General features: G+C 30.9%; 1 protein-coding gene across 1 annotated transcript in view; it reads right to left on the bottom strand.

Annotated features, from left to right (window-relative positions):
- Nucleotides 1-11,698: 11,698 nt before the first annotated feature.
- LOC125068785 (connectin-like) overlaps nt 11,699-13,201 on the bottom strand; it is a 32,971-nt gene continuing 31,468 nt past the window's right edge. The window contains exon 3 of the mRNA XM_047678096.1: nt 11,699-12,296. Within this exon, the coding sequence (XP_047534052.1) occupies nt 11,815-12,296 (482 nt within the window). The 3' untranslated portion in view covers nt 11,699-11,814. The remainder of the gene's footprint in view (nt 12,297-13,201) is intronic.

Below are 13,201 nucleotides of genomic sequence, written 5' to 3' on the forward strand. Positions count from 1 at the left end.
ACGTAGGTTAGTTTATACACGAGCCAGGATTTCTTTGAAAATAGACACATGAAGATTTCCTCACGATGATGAGTTTAATACTTGCAGAGACTAATTTTGATGTGAAACATCTATTGACTTGAATTAGGTGTAAGACAAATTCGTATGCTTGGACAAGAAACGGCGAGACAATACATCATCTTCCTTCCTTCGTTCCTTCTCCGCCGCTACTCAGTACTCCGCTGTGTAAATGGCTGTATATTACGTGGACCTGCGTCGAAGTCGAACAAAACTCCACCAAAGTAATGTATCCTAAATAGGTAAACCCCGAAAATTATTCCAAGGCATCTCAAACAATTATTTATCATATCTGTTAAAATTTAAATGCAGATCAGAACAAACATTTATCTTATTGAAGATATACTTCTAGGCGTGTTGATAATGATAATGTGCAAGCTCGCACACAGTCACACGAAAGCAACATGAAGTTGCTCACTAGACCGCCGATAAGTGTCAAAACACACGGAATAGACAACTTCACGCCTTATGTTACTTTACAATGTTTATTTTATTCAAATTTAAACTGTGAACTTTTAAATTTGTCGGTGTATATTATAATTGTGGTTAAAAAATACAACAACATTAATCAAAATAACAATTATTATTTTATTGCTTTTATATGACGCCGAAGTAGAACTTCTCACGCGCGTATAACACGCACTTTTTCTATCATATACATATATATTGGTATCTTGAGCGCGGTTTATAGTATGAAATATTTCCTGAGCCTACATTTTACAGAGATTTTAATGCTTTTTTATTCGTTCAACTTGAACTCCGTTAGATGTTGTGCCTATATAAGATTTCTTACTTTAGCTTTAGTACTAATACTATATTTAATGGTCACAAATAGTAAAAGTATGTATTCAATAATACAGCTCCATCGATTGGTTGGAACTAGCTTTACTTTATAAGATTTAACCTTCACATATGAAAGGGGGTGGTAGAAAGATCCTAAACCAGCATATGTAGCGCTTTAAACTGTCTTTTTTGTTGATGTTATGACTTTTTATAAATTTTGTAATTAACGATGAGTTTCATAATGATATCTAAAGCCAGAACTGATTGTTTTATGCATAATAACAATATGAGTTCGCACAAAGTATAAAAGTATGAGCGTGTTATTTTTCATTACGCATTTCATCAATTATACTCGGGAGTTTTTAAAAAAGTAGGTACACGGTTAATGTTGTACCTCAGATTTTAAATCAGTCTATCGTTAAAAAGATCGCTTATTTTGTATAGATTAAAAGTAATATCAAATATATTTAAAATGAAAAATCACTAATATTATAAATGCGAAAGTAACTCTGTCTGTTACACCTTGACGCTAAGCCGGTGGACCGATTTAGATGAAATTTGTTATGTAGATAGTTTGATTTTTGGGGTAGAGGCTTCTTTGTAAAATGTTGATGAAGGTTTTGTGTGACAGAACATTTTGCAAATTTTGCGCGAATAAAGCCGTGGGTTCTAGTTATAAATACAGTGACTGGACCACGTAAATCGGAGATTGGTATGAACGCTGTTAATGTTTTTAGACCTAAGTTCTAAGACCCCAGCAGTTAAAGCAAATCAAATCGGTTGTATTTTATTTAAGTAAACTTATAAGCATTTTTAAATCGTTTATATTTCAGCTCTACCACCGTTTCGGGAAGCAGCCTCGAGAGAAGAAACGACAAGTCGCATGGTTACTTTTTAAATAACTAGATTTAAAATGATGTTAGTATTCACAATATTATTGTTCTTAATCAGTCCTATGGTGTAACCCGAACCTATGTCCAGGCAAAAAGTATTGTCTTAATTAATAATAAGATTTATTTACGAATCTTGTTTTAATAAAATGGTGAATTGATTATATTTTCCGGTATCTTATTATATATGCCTATACCATTGCATAAAAACGTTCTCTGTACCGTATGCAAGCGAAAATCAGGATAACAAATTTTGTTTTTGTTTCTTGTATTAATAGTATGTATATCAGCTTTTATGGAATATTTTTTTTTATATTCTTCCGTATAAACATTATAATATCAAAAATATGCCAAGCAGACGTTAATATCTGTTTCTTAAAAAAATCATGTAACAACCGGAACTAATATTATAAATAGTTCGGAGTGGTATTTTTTGTAGAATAAATACAATGTATTCTATATATTCTAACAAGGCCTTAGATCAACCGAAGGACACGGCAGCCACTGCTCCTTTTTATACAATCAGAAATATTATGAAGCTCCGTAACCGAAACTATCGGATATCCGAAATTAAAATCTATCTGTATCCGTAAGCGAAGCCGATAATATTTTGTTTTTTAATATAATTTTGTTTTTGCATAGCGCTTTACTTAAAGAGGAGCTAATTTGTTTTTAAATTAATTCCAAATACTAGCGTACAAATAAAGGCAAATTGAAGTACTGTTATTTTTCTTTTACAATTTCTAGTTAATCTAATATCCGTAACTGAAACTTTCCGAAACAATCGGATAATTTGAAATAATTTCTGAAACCGGTAAAATATTATTCATATATCCGAAAAAACATGTCCGTAACATCCCTTATTACAATGAGCAAGCCTACCTAGGTAGGTACCAACCACTCATAACGCATTCTACCATATATAATTAGTATCGCAGGTGGCATGATGAATTATTAATATATCTGATGATCACTAGCCATCAGGTGGAAAATTTGTCAATCTACACACATTTTATAAAAAAATATTTGCAAATACTTATGCCTAAGTTTATTATATTATCTATTAATATAATAAAATTGGAGTGTCTCTTTGTAATATTAAAATAACCGCGTTTTAGTAAATGCATATGTATGTATAACATTTTTTACAATTTTTGTATGTCTGTCTGTCTGTTTGTCCCGGCTAATCTCTGGAACGGCTGGACCGATTTTGACGGGACTTTCACTGGCAGATAGCTGATGTAATAAGGAGAACTTAGGCTACTTTTATTCTAGAATAATATGTAAAATAATAATAAAATCACGCTTTTTTATTAAATTCCAACGCGCACGTAGTCGCGGGCACAGCTAGTTGACATATATAACTATGATTAGAAATACGTTTAAGGTTGTTAGAGATTTATCGTAGCTGAACATAGTTAAACACAATTTTATATTATTGATATGGCTTAGACCCTGGATCTCATATAATGTTTATTGCGACCATAAATAAATCCCAAGAGATTACAGTAAGCTGTATTTCATTATATGTCTCACATTAATATATTTCTAAGTACCCGTCGAACCGGCCGTTCTTTAAAAGGGACGTTTAAATCCATTAGCCGTAACATCGAAAGGTTCGCAAATAAGGTTTTACAAATGTAACTGGATATATCATCGTTATCCTGAACCGGCCAATTTGTGCAAACTCCCCAGTTTTATACATAACAGGCTTTAATCAGCAACATATCGTAGACTTTTCGTTATTGAAATTAATTTCAAATTGACATTTCTATCTGAATTATATAACAGGTATATGCACAACAAATAAACGAATTGAACTACGTGAATCGAAGATAAAAATTGTTAAGACTTACAAGTTCCAATTAAATTAATAACACTCATAATATTCTTAAAAGATCACCAAACGTCGTAACTAACGCAACTAGTATTATAAATACCCAATTAATTCTGACTATCTGTCTTTCTCTCTGTAGCACTTTAACGGCTAAACCACTTAACCGAATTCGTCGGAATTTGATATGAAGCAAGCTTGAATTACATGGAAGGCTGTTTTTATGCCAAACACCTAACCAATCCCTAAAACGCGAGCGAAGCCAAATGTGACTCGTCTGTTACGATTATTATTAAATAATCTTTCCAGATAATTACTACTGAAACATTACTATGGAAGTATTGAACATATTAATTTGAGTAGAAGCAAAAGTTATATATGTTACAAATCCACAATATAATAATTTTAACTGGATTCGATATAAATGCTATTGTTAATACCTGGTGTTAATAATTACGAGAGTCGAGATGGCCCAGTGGTTAGAACGCGTGCATCTTAACCGATGATTTCGGGTTCAAGCCCAGGCAGACATCACTGAATTATCATGTGCTTAATTTGTGTTTATAATTCATCTCGTGCTCGGCGGTGAAGGAAAACATCGTGAGGAAACCTTCATGTGGCTAATTTCAACGATATTCTGCCACATGTGTATTCCACCAACTCGCATTGGAGCAGCGTGGTGGAATGTGCTCCAAACCTTCTCCTCAAAGGGAGAGGATACCTTTAGCCTAGTAGTGGGAAATTTACATGCTTAAATGAATTAATATTTAATATTACTTAACGTGCTTATTTCTTTTACTCTTTCATATTACTTTCATAATGACTTTTTATTTTATTGATTATAATTTCTTTGTATAGTCATCGTTTTCAATTGTTTACATCAGCCTTGCGTTCTGTGATAGTCAGTTATTAACTGGAACTTTTAGCAACAAGCCGCGGAAGTACAGTTTGAGTAGAGTAGTAGATTATTTGTAGATTTAAGTGAAACGCTGACAGTTTTTTTTTTTTTTTTTAATTCATAAGGTGGCAAACGAGCAGGAGGCTCACCTGATGGAAAGTGACTACCACCGCCCATGGACATCTGCAACACCGGGGGGCTTGCAGGTGCGTTGCCGGCCTTTCAGGAAAGAGTACGCTCTTTTCTTGAAGGTTCCCAAGTCGTATCGGTTCGGAAAAACCGCCGGCGAAAGCTGGTTCCACAGAGTGGTTGTGTTTTCTTTTGACGTATTTTGCCTATTCTGCATTGCACTTGCTTGTCTTGTCAATCTAGATTAGTTTAATCTCTGTACATGAAAGGATTCGGAAGTTATAATCAAATATATAAATGTCAATATCCATCGTCGAAGCGACTGTAGCGCTGCAGCGAAACGCTGATTAAATTGACCAGTTCAGATATAGAATATAAAAATATACTTGAAATTTTATTTTTTTTACAACATCAAGCGTAAATTGACATTAGCTGCTTAATACTGACAATAGTAGTATATTATTTAATTATTGAAATAGTTACACCATCAACTTACCACTAAACACTTAAAATTTACAGCTGATATAGGTAACATTAGAAATGATTCTTTAAATGTGTAGATTTTGACCTTAAAAAATATAAACCAAACTAATCCATATAAAAATTTCATGTTTAACTATCACGGTTCATGAAATACAGCTTGGTGTCATATGGAGAGATGTACGGACAGCAGAGTCTTAGTAATATCATCCGTTTTATCATTTGGATACGGAAATCAAAAATTTGGAACCCAAATCAAATTTAATATCTAGAGTGAACGAATGCTCAACTAAGATAAAGTACTATATTAATGAATTAAAAAGCATATTAATAAATCCGTCGTATTATATACACTTGTTTTCAATTACACTCAAATTCAATAGTAATATTCTTAATGCGAAAGTAACTATTTGTATGTCGGTCTGTCTGAATTTGATAAAATTTGGTAAGAAGCAAGCTTGAGCTCCAAGGAGAGACATAGACTACTTTTATCCATAACACCTGACGACCATCAGCTGGACAACTACTTCATAAAAAGTAGATCAATTAAAATTGATAAGGCGTTAATCTGTAACGCCATTCGTCTTGTCTTGTTGGTTTAGTATGAAACTATATTATCATTTTTTATGTAAACTATAACAACAATATAAAATAATGTCCAAAATTTTAATAACGAAACAAATATATTTTCACACATTCTACGTGTGACTCTCTGACATTTCCAAGCTTACGATTAAATAATATAATACGAATGTCAAGTCGAAATAAGACATCCTATATAACGCACTGTCCTCTCAGTTCTTGAAATCTTAATCTACATATTAAATATTTATAGATATTTTTTTTTTACATTTGTAAAAAAGAACAAAAAAACGTTCACTCCACCCTTATCACTTTGATAAATAAATAAATAGTCTCTCAACTGAACGAATATCCTTTACAATTTATGATAACATACATCTAAGGATTACTTCAAAAGATTAATCTCGATATATGTTCAAACTTTGTATAAATCGATGACCTTATTATCAGTTAAAACGTTTACAAATTTACATTTCGTTGATCACGAAACACAATGGACTTGTAAACAAATTTAGCCGCCACCTTGCAAAGTAAACACGAGCAAGACAATTATTGTTTATTATTACACAAACGAAGATATAACTCTATACAAAATGTAATGCTTTCGTTCTTAATATACAAAGCCTCTTGTATGAACGGTATTGTTTTATTTGTAGTCACTAGCTTTCGCCCGTTGTTTCGCGTGTGATAATGTTATGTACCCTATTATGGTCTTTATAATGAGGGTATAATGAGTAAGCTGAGTGCATCGTAACCAATCAAAATATCCTTTATTCGAGTAGGCTTTTACAAGCACTTTTGAATCGTCATTTAACAATCTATATTAGCTACCACCGGTTCGTAATGTAGATTCTACCGATAAGAACCGGCAAGAACTCAGTAGTTACTCTTTTATAACATTTAAAAAAAAAAAAACAGGTTCAAATCCTAGCAAGCACAAGTTTATTTCCATGTGCATAATTTTGTGTCACGTGTTGCGCTCGGTGGTGAAGAAAAACATCGCAATGAAAGCTGCTTGTGTCTAATACCAATGAAATTCTACTAAATTTGTATTCATCAACACACAAACCTTCTCCACAAAGAAAGAGACCCAGCAATGGTAAATTTACAAGCTGTTACGAGCATGTTGCAGTAGTAGTAACGTAAGTAGAAATAACTTGATAATTGTTTGATTATCATATTATTTTTATACGATACTCTTTTAGGTCTTAAGTTTTGGAAACAAATTGACTTTCGCATTTATAATATCAGTTAGGAATAATCTAGAAAGACTAGATTTTTGATAGCCTGGTCTGGTGGTGTGTCTTTAGCAATGCCTTCTTTCTAAGTAATTACTAATATTCTATTTTTCCCCTTCCAATTAAGCTTAAAGTTTGTGCTAGGAGTGGGGACGACAATTGCATAAGGAATCAGGATCGAACCTGTGACTTCTTTCATCGCTAGGCGGCCTTTATATAGTCACAGACTAGACCCGATTTCGACTACGTTTTTTATTACTACTCCTCAAGGGAGGCTAGAGGACTGCGTAGGATTATAGGGCATAAATGTGTTTAAGTATCAGTGTACTTATTCACTCTTATAACCCAATGAGGTGGCAAACCAGATACGATGTGAAATTCAGCCGTAGGACCAACAATTTTACGTTCTAAACGCAATGTTACGAAAAGCTTTAAAATAATTGTAACGATGTACCTTCAATTTTATTAATTTCTTATTAAGTTATTTTTTTGTTAGTGTCTCTTTTGATTTACTGTCATGTATAACTCGTACCGATTTTAAAACGTACGTCGTACATAAAACTCTTTTTTTTTATATTTCTCAAGACGTACATAGAACTAAATTATTCTTTATATTTGTTTCAAATAAAGCTGTAGCTTTTTATTAGGATACCGAAGATCCCAAATCACTCGCCCTCAGACCAAAAACATAATAAAAATGCAGATTTTCTGTATGAAAATAATATTAATTAATAATATTCAATTACAAATGAAATCAATAAATAAAGCTTCAGTTCTAATAAATCATTTATTGTTTAGTTGTTTTTATGTTAATTTTACAAAATTTTATTGTAATGTAATATTGATTGAAAACTATTATTTCAACCTTAGTTAATAGTTCGTCTCTGACTTGGGTCAGAGGGTAAGGGCTATATGTATACAAACAAATATATATTTATCTTACTTGTATTTATATCTAGTTAATAGCGTTACTTAAAAACAATTAGATTTTATTGAATATAAAAAAAAATTATGAAGTTTAGTATAAAATTATTTCAACTAATATTATTATTTTATTCACTATTCTAGTTTATATTAAAAAATAAACCTTAATCATAATTTATTATTTATTTATTATTTAATTTTATATATATTTTATAATATTTATTGGCGGAAGGGCAAATGGACCACCTGATAGCGGTCAACGGTACCTAAGTGGTTACTATATTAGCGCTGTAAAAAATATTGACTAAACCTTATACCACTAATGTCCCATCAACCTTGGGAACTATAATATAATATCCTATGTCCCTTGTGCCTGTAGTTAAGCTGGTTCAGTCACCTTTCAAGCCGGAAAACTATAATACTAAGTATTGCTGCTTGGCAGTAGAACATATGCTAAGTGGGTGGTACCTATCTAGAAGGGCTTACACAAAGTCATATTACCAAGTTACAGGCCGGCAATGTATCCTGCCAACTGTACCACAAAAAAAAAACTTGTAGGAGATGATTTCTATATAAAAGTAGCTGGAATATTTGCTGGAGAAATAAATAAGAACCGATTCAAGTATCGGTTATATAAAATATATAATTAATAAGTGTATATGTCATTGACCGACAGTGGAACTTCTACCAGTTGCTTTATTTATATTGAGTGTAAAGAACATTAAATTTACAATAAACTACCAAGCTGCAACCGCACTGCATCTTGATGTTTTTAAGCAAAAAGTTCAAGACTTACCGGTTGATCAATGTTACTGTTCCGTCAAGGAAATCCTGGTCGACACCTTGACATGAACTTGAATGTAGTTTTTCTATAGGATGGGAAACACTTTCAATATATTTAAATAGCTCTCAGATTACGGATTTAATTTTCGTGCTTGGCGATTTTTGGAGAATTTATGAGTAAAGTCCAGTCCTCCAAAAGAGGGGCGGGGTGATTGTGTAGCAGCGGGACATTTATATATAAGATTTTTGTTAATGTTAGCTTTCTTTCTATTATTTTTTTTACTCCTATACAATGAAAAAAACTGCTTGCCAATTTACTTAAAATACTTCGTGTAACTCTAAGTAAAAGAACGTTTGAGGATATAGAGTTTTCTATAGATATGTTTAAGTCAGTAACTTTACTGAAGGGTTACTTCGCGACTTTGTTTAACTTTAGAAACACAGATAGAGTTTTTGAACATTTCAAATTAACAATGTTTATTTCTTAAAAACGAATGCAACTTTTATTATATTTTAAACAATTCAAATTACATACAAATCTATAACTTTGTTACACAACTAAATAATTATATATGTAAATAATCTTTCACAGTAATAATTATTTCTAATTCTGGTCTATGATATTCATATCGGTTTGATCACTAGTCAGAAACGAAAAGACCTCAGAATCTTTAAAGAAACGGCAGAATAAAATGAACGAGTTTTTTGAGATATTATGATATACTTATTCAATAATTAAAGCATAAAAAGTTGTAATAGCTTCTACAATATATTTTCAATAAAAGAATTCTCGAAATCTATATACTTACTCAACAATAAACAAATAAATAGTCTCTAGACACAATACTCGCAAAAGACGGTTTAGCCTGGAGATGAGATGATAAAAATGCTGCACTCATAGACCATGTAGCATCCTCGTAGCTTCGTTGTTGTACCTACAAGCTGATTATGTACTGATTTCTATACTTGAAATGTCGAATTTAATAATTTTTGAATAGTTGTGAAACCAAAAATCTTGCTGTCATTAAATTGCTCTAATTTATTTGAATAATTGATATTCTATTAGTTGAATCGCTAATTAAGGCAACAGCTTACAGTTATATTAAAATCACATTCAGCGAATTCAACAAAAAATTTAAAAACACGACTTTATTTAAAAAAAATAATATAATATATTTTTCCTATAACAATAGCTTAATATTATTAAAATAAATTCAAGAATTGATATGATCTTTTCACATAATATTTATTTTATTTAAGAAGAAAAGTTGAGAGAATATTTATTATATACATATAAAATAAAAATCCCAAGGCAAAAGTATCAATTTATTTCACACAATACTTACAGGATACACGAATAAAATATATATCGGACAATAGATCTATATACAATATGAAGATATGTAACGAAAACGAAAACTACAACTAAAAAAAAATCATCCTACAAAATAATCTTTGGTTAGTGGATCACTTAACAGGGGAAGCTGAAATTAAATATTAAAGTTAAAAAACTTAAAGCCTAAAACAGTCTTTAATTTAACGCTAATGCTTATAAAAGCTTTGAGCTATTTACATCTGTTAATATGAAAAAAATATACACATAAAAGATAAATTTAAAAAAAAATTTAATTATTAATTAATTAATGATTATCTTAATTAGACTAATGAACAAACCCTGATAATTAAAAGCCGATGAACACTGAAATGAATATAATATAAAATCAATACCAAATATGACACGCTATATATTGTTATGTTAAAATACAAACACTATTGAATATATTATGTTACAGTCCATCATTACTATATTACAAAGTACAGCAGCTTTGTATTTATTATGTCAAAACAAATTAGGATTTAAAAGGTAAAAAAACGTAAAATAAATTCATTTTTTTTTATAATACGACATTATACATGCAAAATGTCATTCACATCATAATTCTTGCCATTATGCGTACGGATTGACAGATTTTAGGATTTTAATTTAAAAAACGCAACCACCATTTTTACCTATTTTCAATAGTTATTACATAGTTACAACTCCGTTCTAAAAAGAGTAACTACTGCGTTTCTTGCCAGTTCTTCTCGGTAGAATCTACATTCCGAACCGGTGGTAGCTTCACTTAATATAGTTTGTTAAATGACGTTTCAAAAGTGCTTATAATAGCCTACTTGAATAAAGTATATTTTGATTTTGATTTTCACAAAATAAGTTGATATTTACTATGATAAAATATTTTTTATTAATGATATAAAGATGATATTATTGTTATTATCAGACGAGAAAATGCTCCACTTAATGACGTTTTAGCCCATAAATGAACGCAAGAAGTAAATTCGCCACCAAACATGGGACCAAGAACGATACCCATATCTATAATAACACTGGGTCACTCTTCAAAGCTGACAGCATTGACATACAATGTGAAATTATCTGAGAGTAAAATAATTGGTGAATTGGCATCTCCTTACGCGATTCCTACAAAAATCACCCAGAGTCCAAATATATTATTGCAAACAAGTAAATTGTAACGCATTTGTGTTGTTGATAATCCTGTTATTTGAACTATATCATTTACAAAATTCGCTGAATTTGCATTAAATTCTCTCAAGAGTCCAATTTAAAGGCTGATCTTATCCTAATAATGTGCTTCCAGGAGATTGCTGTACATTTCTATGCAAATGTTGCATTGCAGTAAAAAATTCACCTTAGTTATTTAATTCACACGTGAAAAAACGTAGCAATAAGATCTGCTTATCTAACTACATATTACATATACGACGTACATATATGTTAAAATAAAAAAGGAGATAAATATTAAAATGAGCTATTACCGGTTCCAGACAAAGTTGTACCAAAATTATTAAACAGAATAGAAGTATATACCTACATATATAATGTAACAGATACAATTTAGTAAAATTAGACTATTGTTATCATAAATAAAAAAGTTAATAAATTAATAAAAATAATCCCTTAAAAATGTATTGTTTCATATTTATTGGTATTTTAATTACCAATACTTCGAAATTACTAAAATTTTAATTTAATTCAACTAACAATTAGATTATCATTTTAAAAATAGAACTCAATTTTCTATTAGTCTAATACAAGGCAGTTCTTATGAATAGATCTATAACACTAATAGATATAAACAACTATTACAGACATTAAAATTAAAAACTAAAACATCTTCCACTTTATTGAATATTACGCTACAATATTCTCGTTAGTGTGCATATTGCTATGAAACTTATGGTTGACGCTAAGCACTTTTCGCATCCTGAAGTTTTATAATATTTGACTTCGTCTTGTGTCGGCGGCGAAAATGAGGCTTCGTAGCTAAGTTTGCTAGCACAGGGAAGCATGTCAACTGGAATTTCCATTAGCTTCCTGCGATAATCTTTTTTTGTAACATCCAATCCGTTTTCTTGATCCTTCATAGCGTCATCGTAAATATTATCGTCTTCGAATTCTTCTTCGTCGTCATCATTTTTATCTATCTCTTTCTTAAGACCTACATTGACTTTATACTGTACTTCAGCATTTTGAACCTTGATATTGACAAGGTTATTTTTTAGTTTCGTGTCCATGATACATTGAAGACGATCTAAGGAGGCTTTTACGCGTTTACTTCGTGTTTCGTTACGTAATTTGTGTAGCCAAGACAGTCGACAGTCACATGTTAACTTGTTCCCTGTTGAAAAATATTTCATTATTTAATAATTATTTAATTTAAAAAAAACAATAGTTTGGGTCTTTGATATAAAATTTATTATAAATTACGTTATTTGTAAATAACTATATATATCATTAAAAAAATCTGTGGTGAGATTAGTCATTTCCAAATAGTAAGCACAAATAAATTTAATTGTTTTGTTGTTAGTTAAATTGTACTCTTAAATAAATACGTTTTCAAACAAAAAGCAAATTAAAAAACAGAATCAAAGGAGATATTAAATCATATACGAAAATGCAAGTGTAATAACGGGCAGTTTTGCGGCAAATATAATATCTCTCAACCACGAAATATACTCTCCATTAAAATGTCACAGCGCAACAAACAACTATACATCAACCCTTGATTCATAGACTAGTAACTACGAACGTATTAAGCTTATACAGATAGGATTTGCAACACCAAACATCCTTTATTCAATATTTTCAAAGAATAACCTGCCATATCACCGCGCTTTAAGAAATATTTTTGCGTGACTAATATTACGATTGTGTTCCACGACCCGTGTGCAGACTTGCCTTTGCACCCTTTCATGGCAGTGTACATTTTAGTTGCGTGCGCATTAAAGCTGTGATGAATTTACAGCACCATATGAATTTTACTGTGGTTAATATTTTAGGCGCGATAGCAGCGACCAGAACAAAGTGCTGGCATAACAAAGAACCTACACTATTATATTTGTGAAGCCCGTGAATATTGCAAAACATAGCTAAAACAAATGAAAATCAAACAATAATTACTCATTTATTTATGTAATGAAATCGATCAAACGATCGATAAAGAATTTAAATATCCGTGTGGAATTCGAAGACACCTTTTCATAATGCAATTATGTAACCAGATAATCTACACTCTGTTAACGA

The sequence above is a fragment of the Vanessa atalanta genome, chromosome 14 (assembly GCF_905147765.1).
Source record: "Vanessa atalanta chromosome 14, ilVanAtal1.2, whole genome shotgun sequence".
Classification (NCBI taxonomy): Eukaryota; Metazoa; Arthropoda; class Insecta; order Lepidoptera; family Nymphalidae; genus Vanessa; species Vanessa atalanta.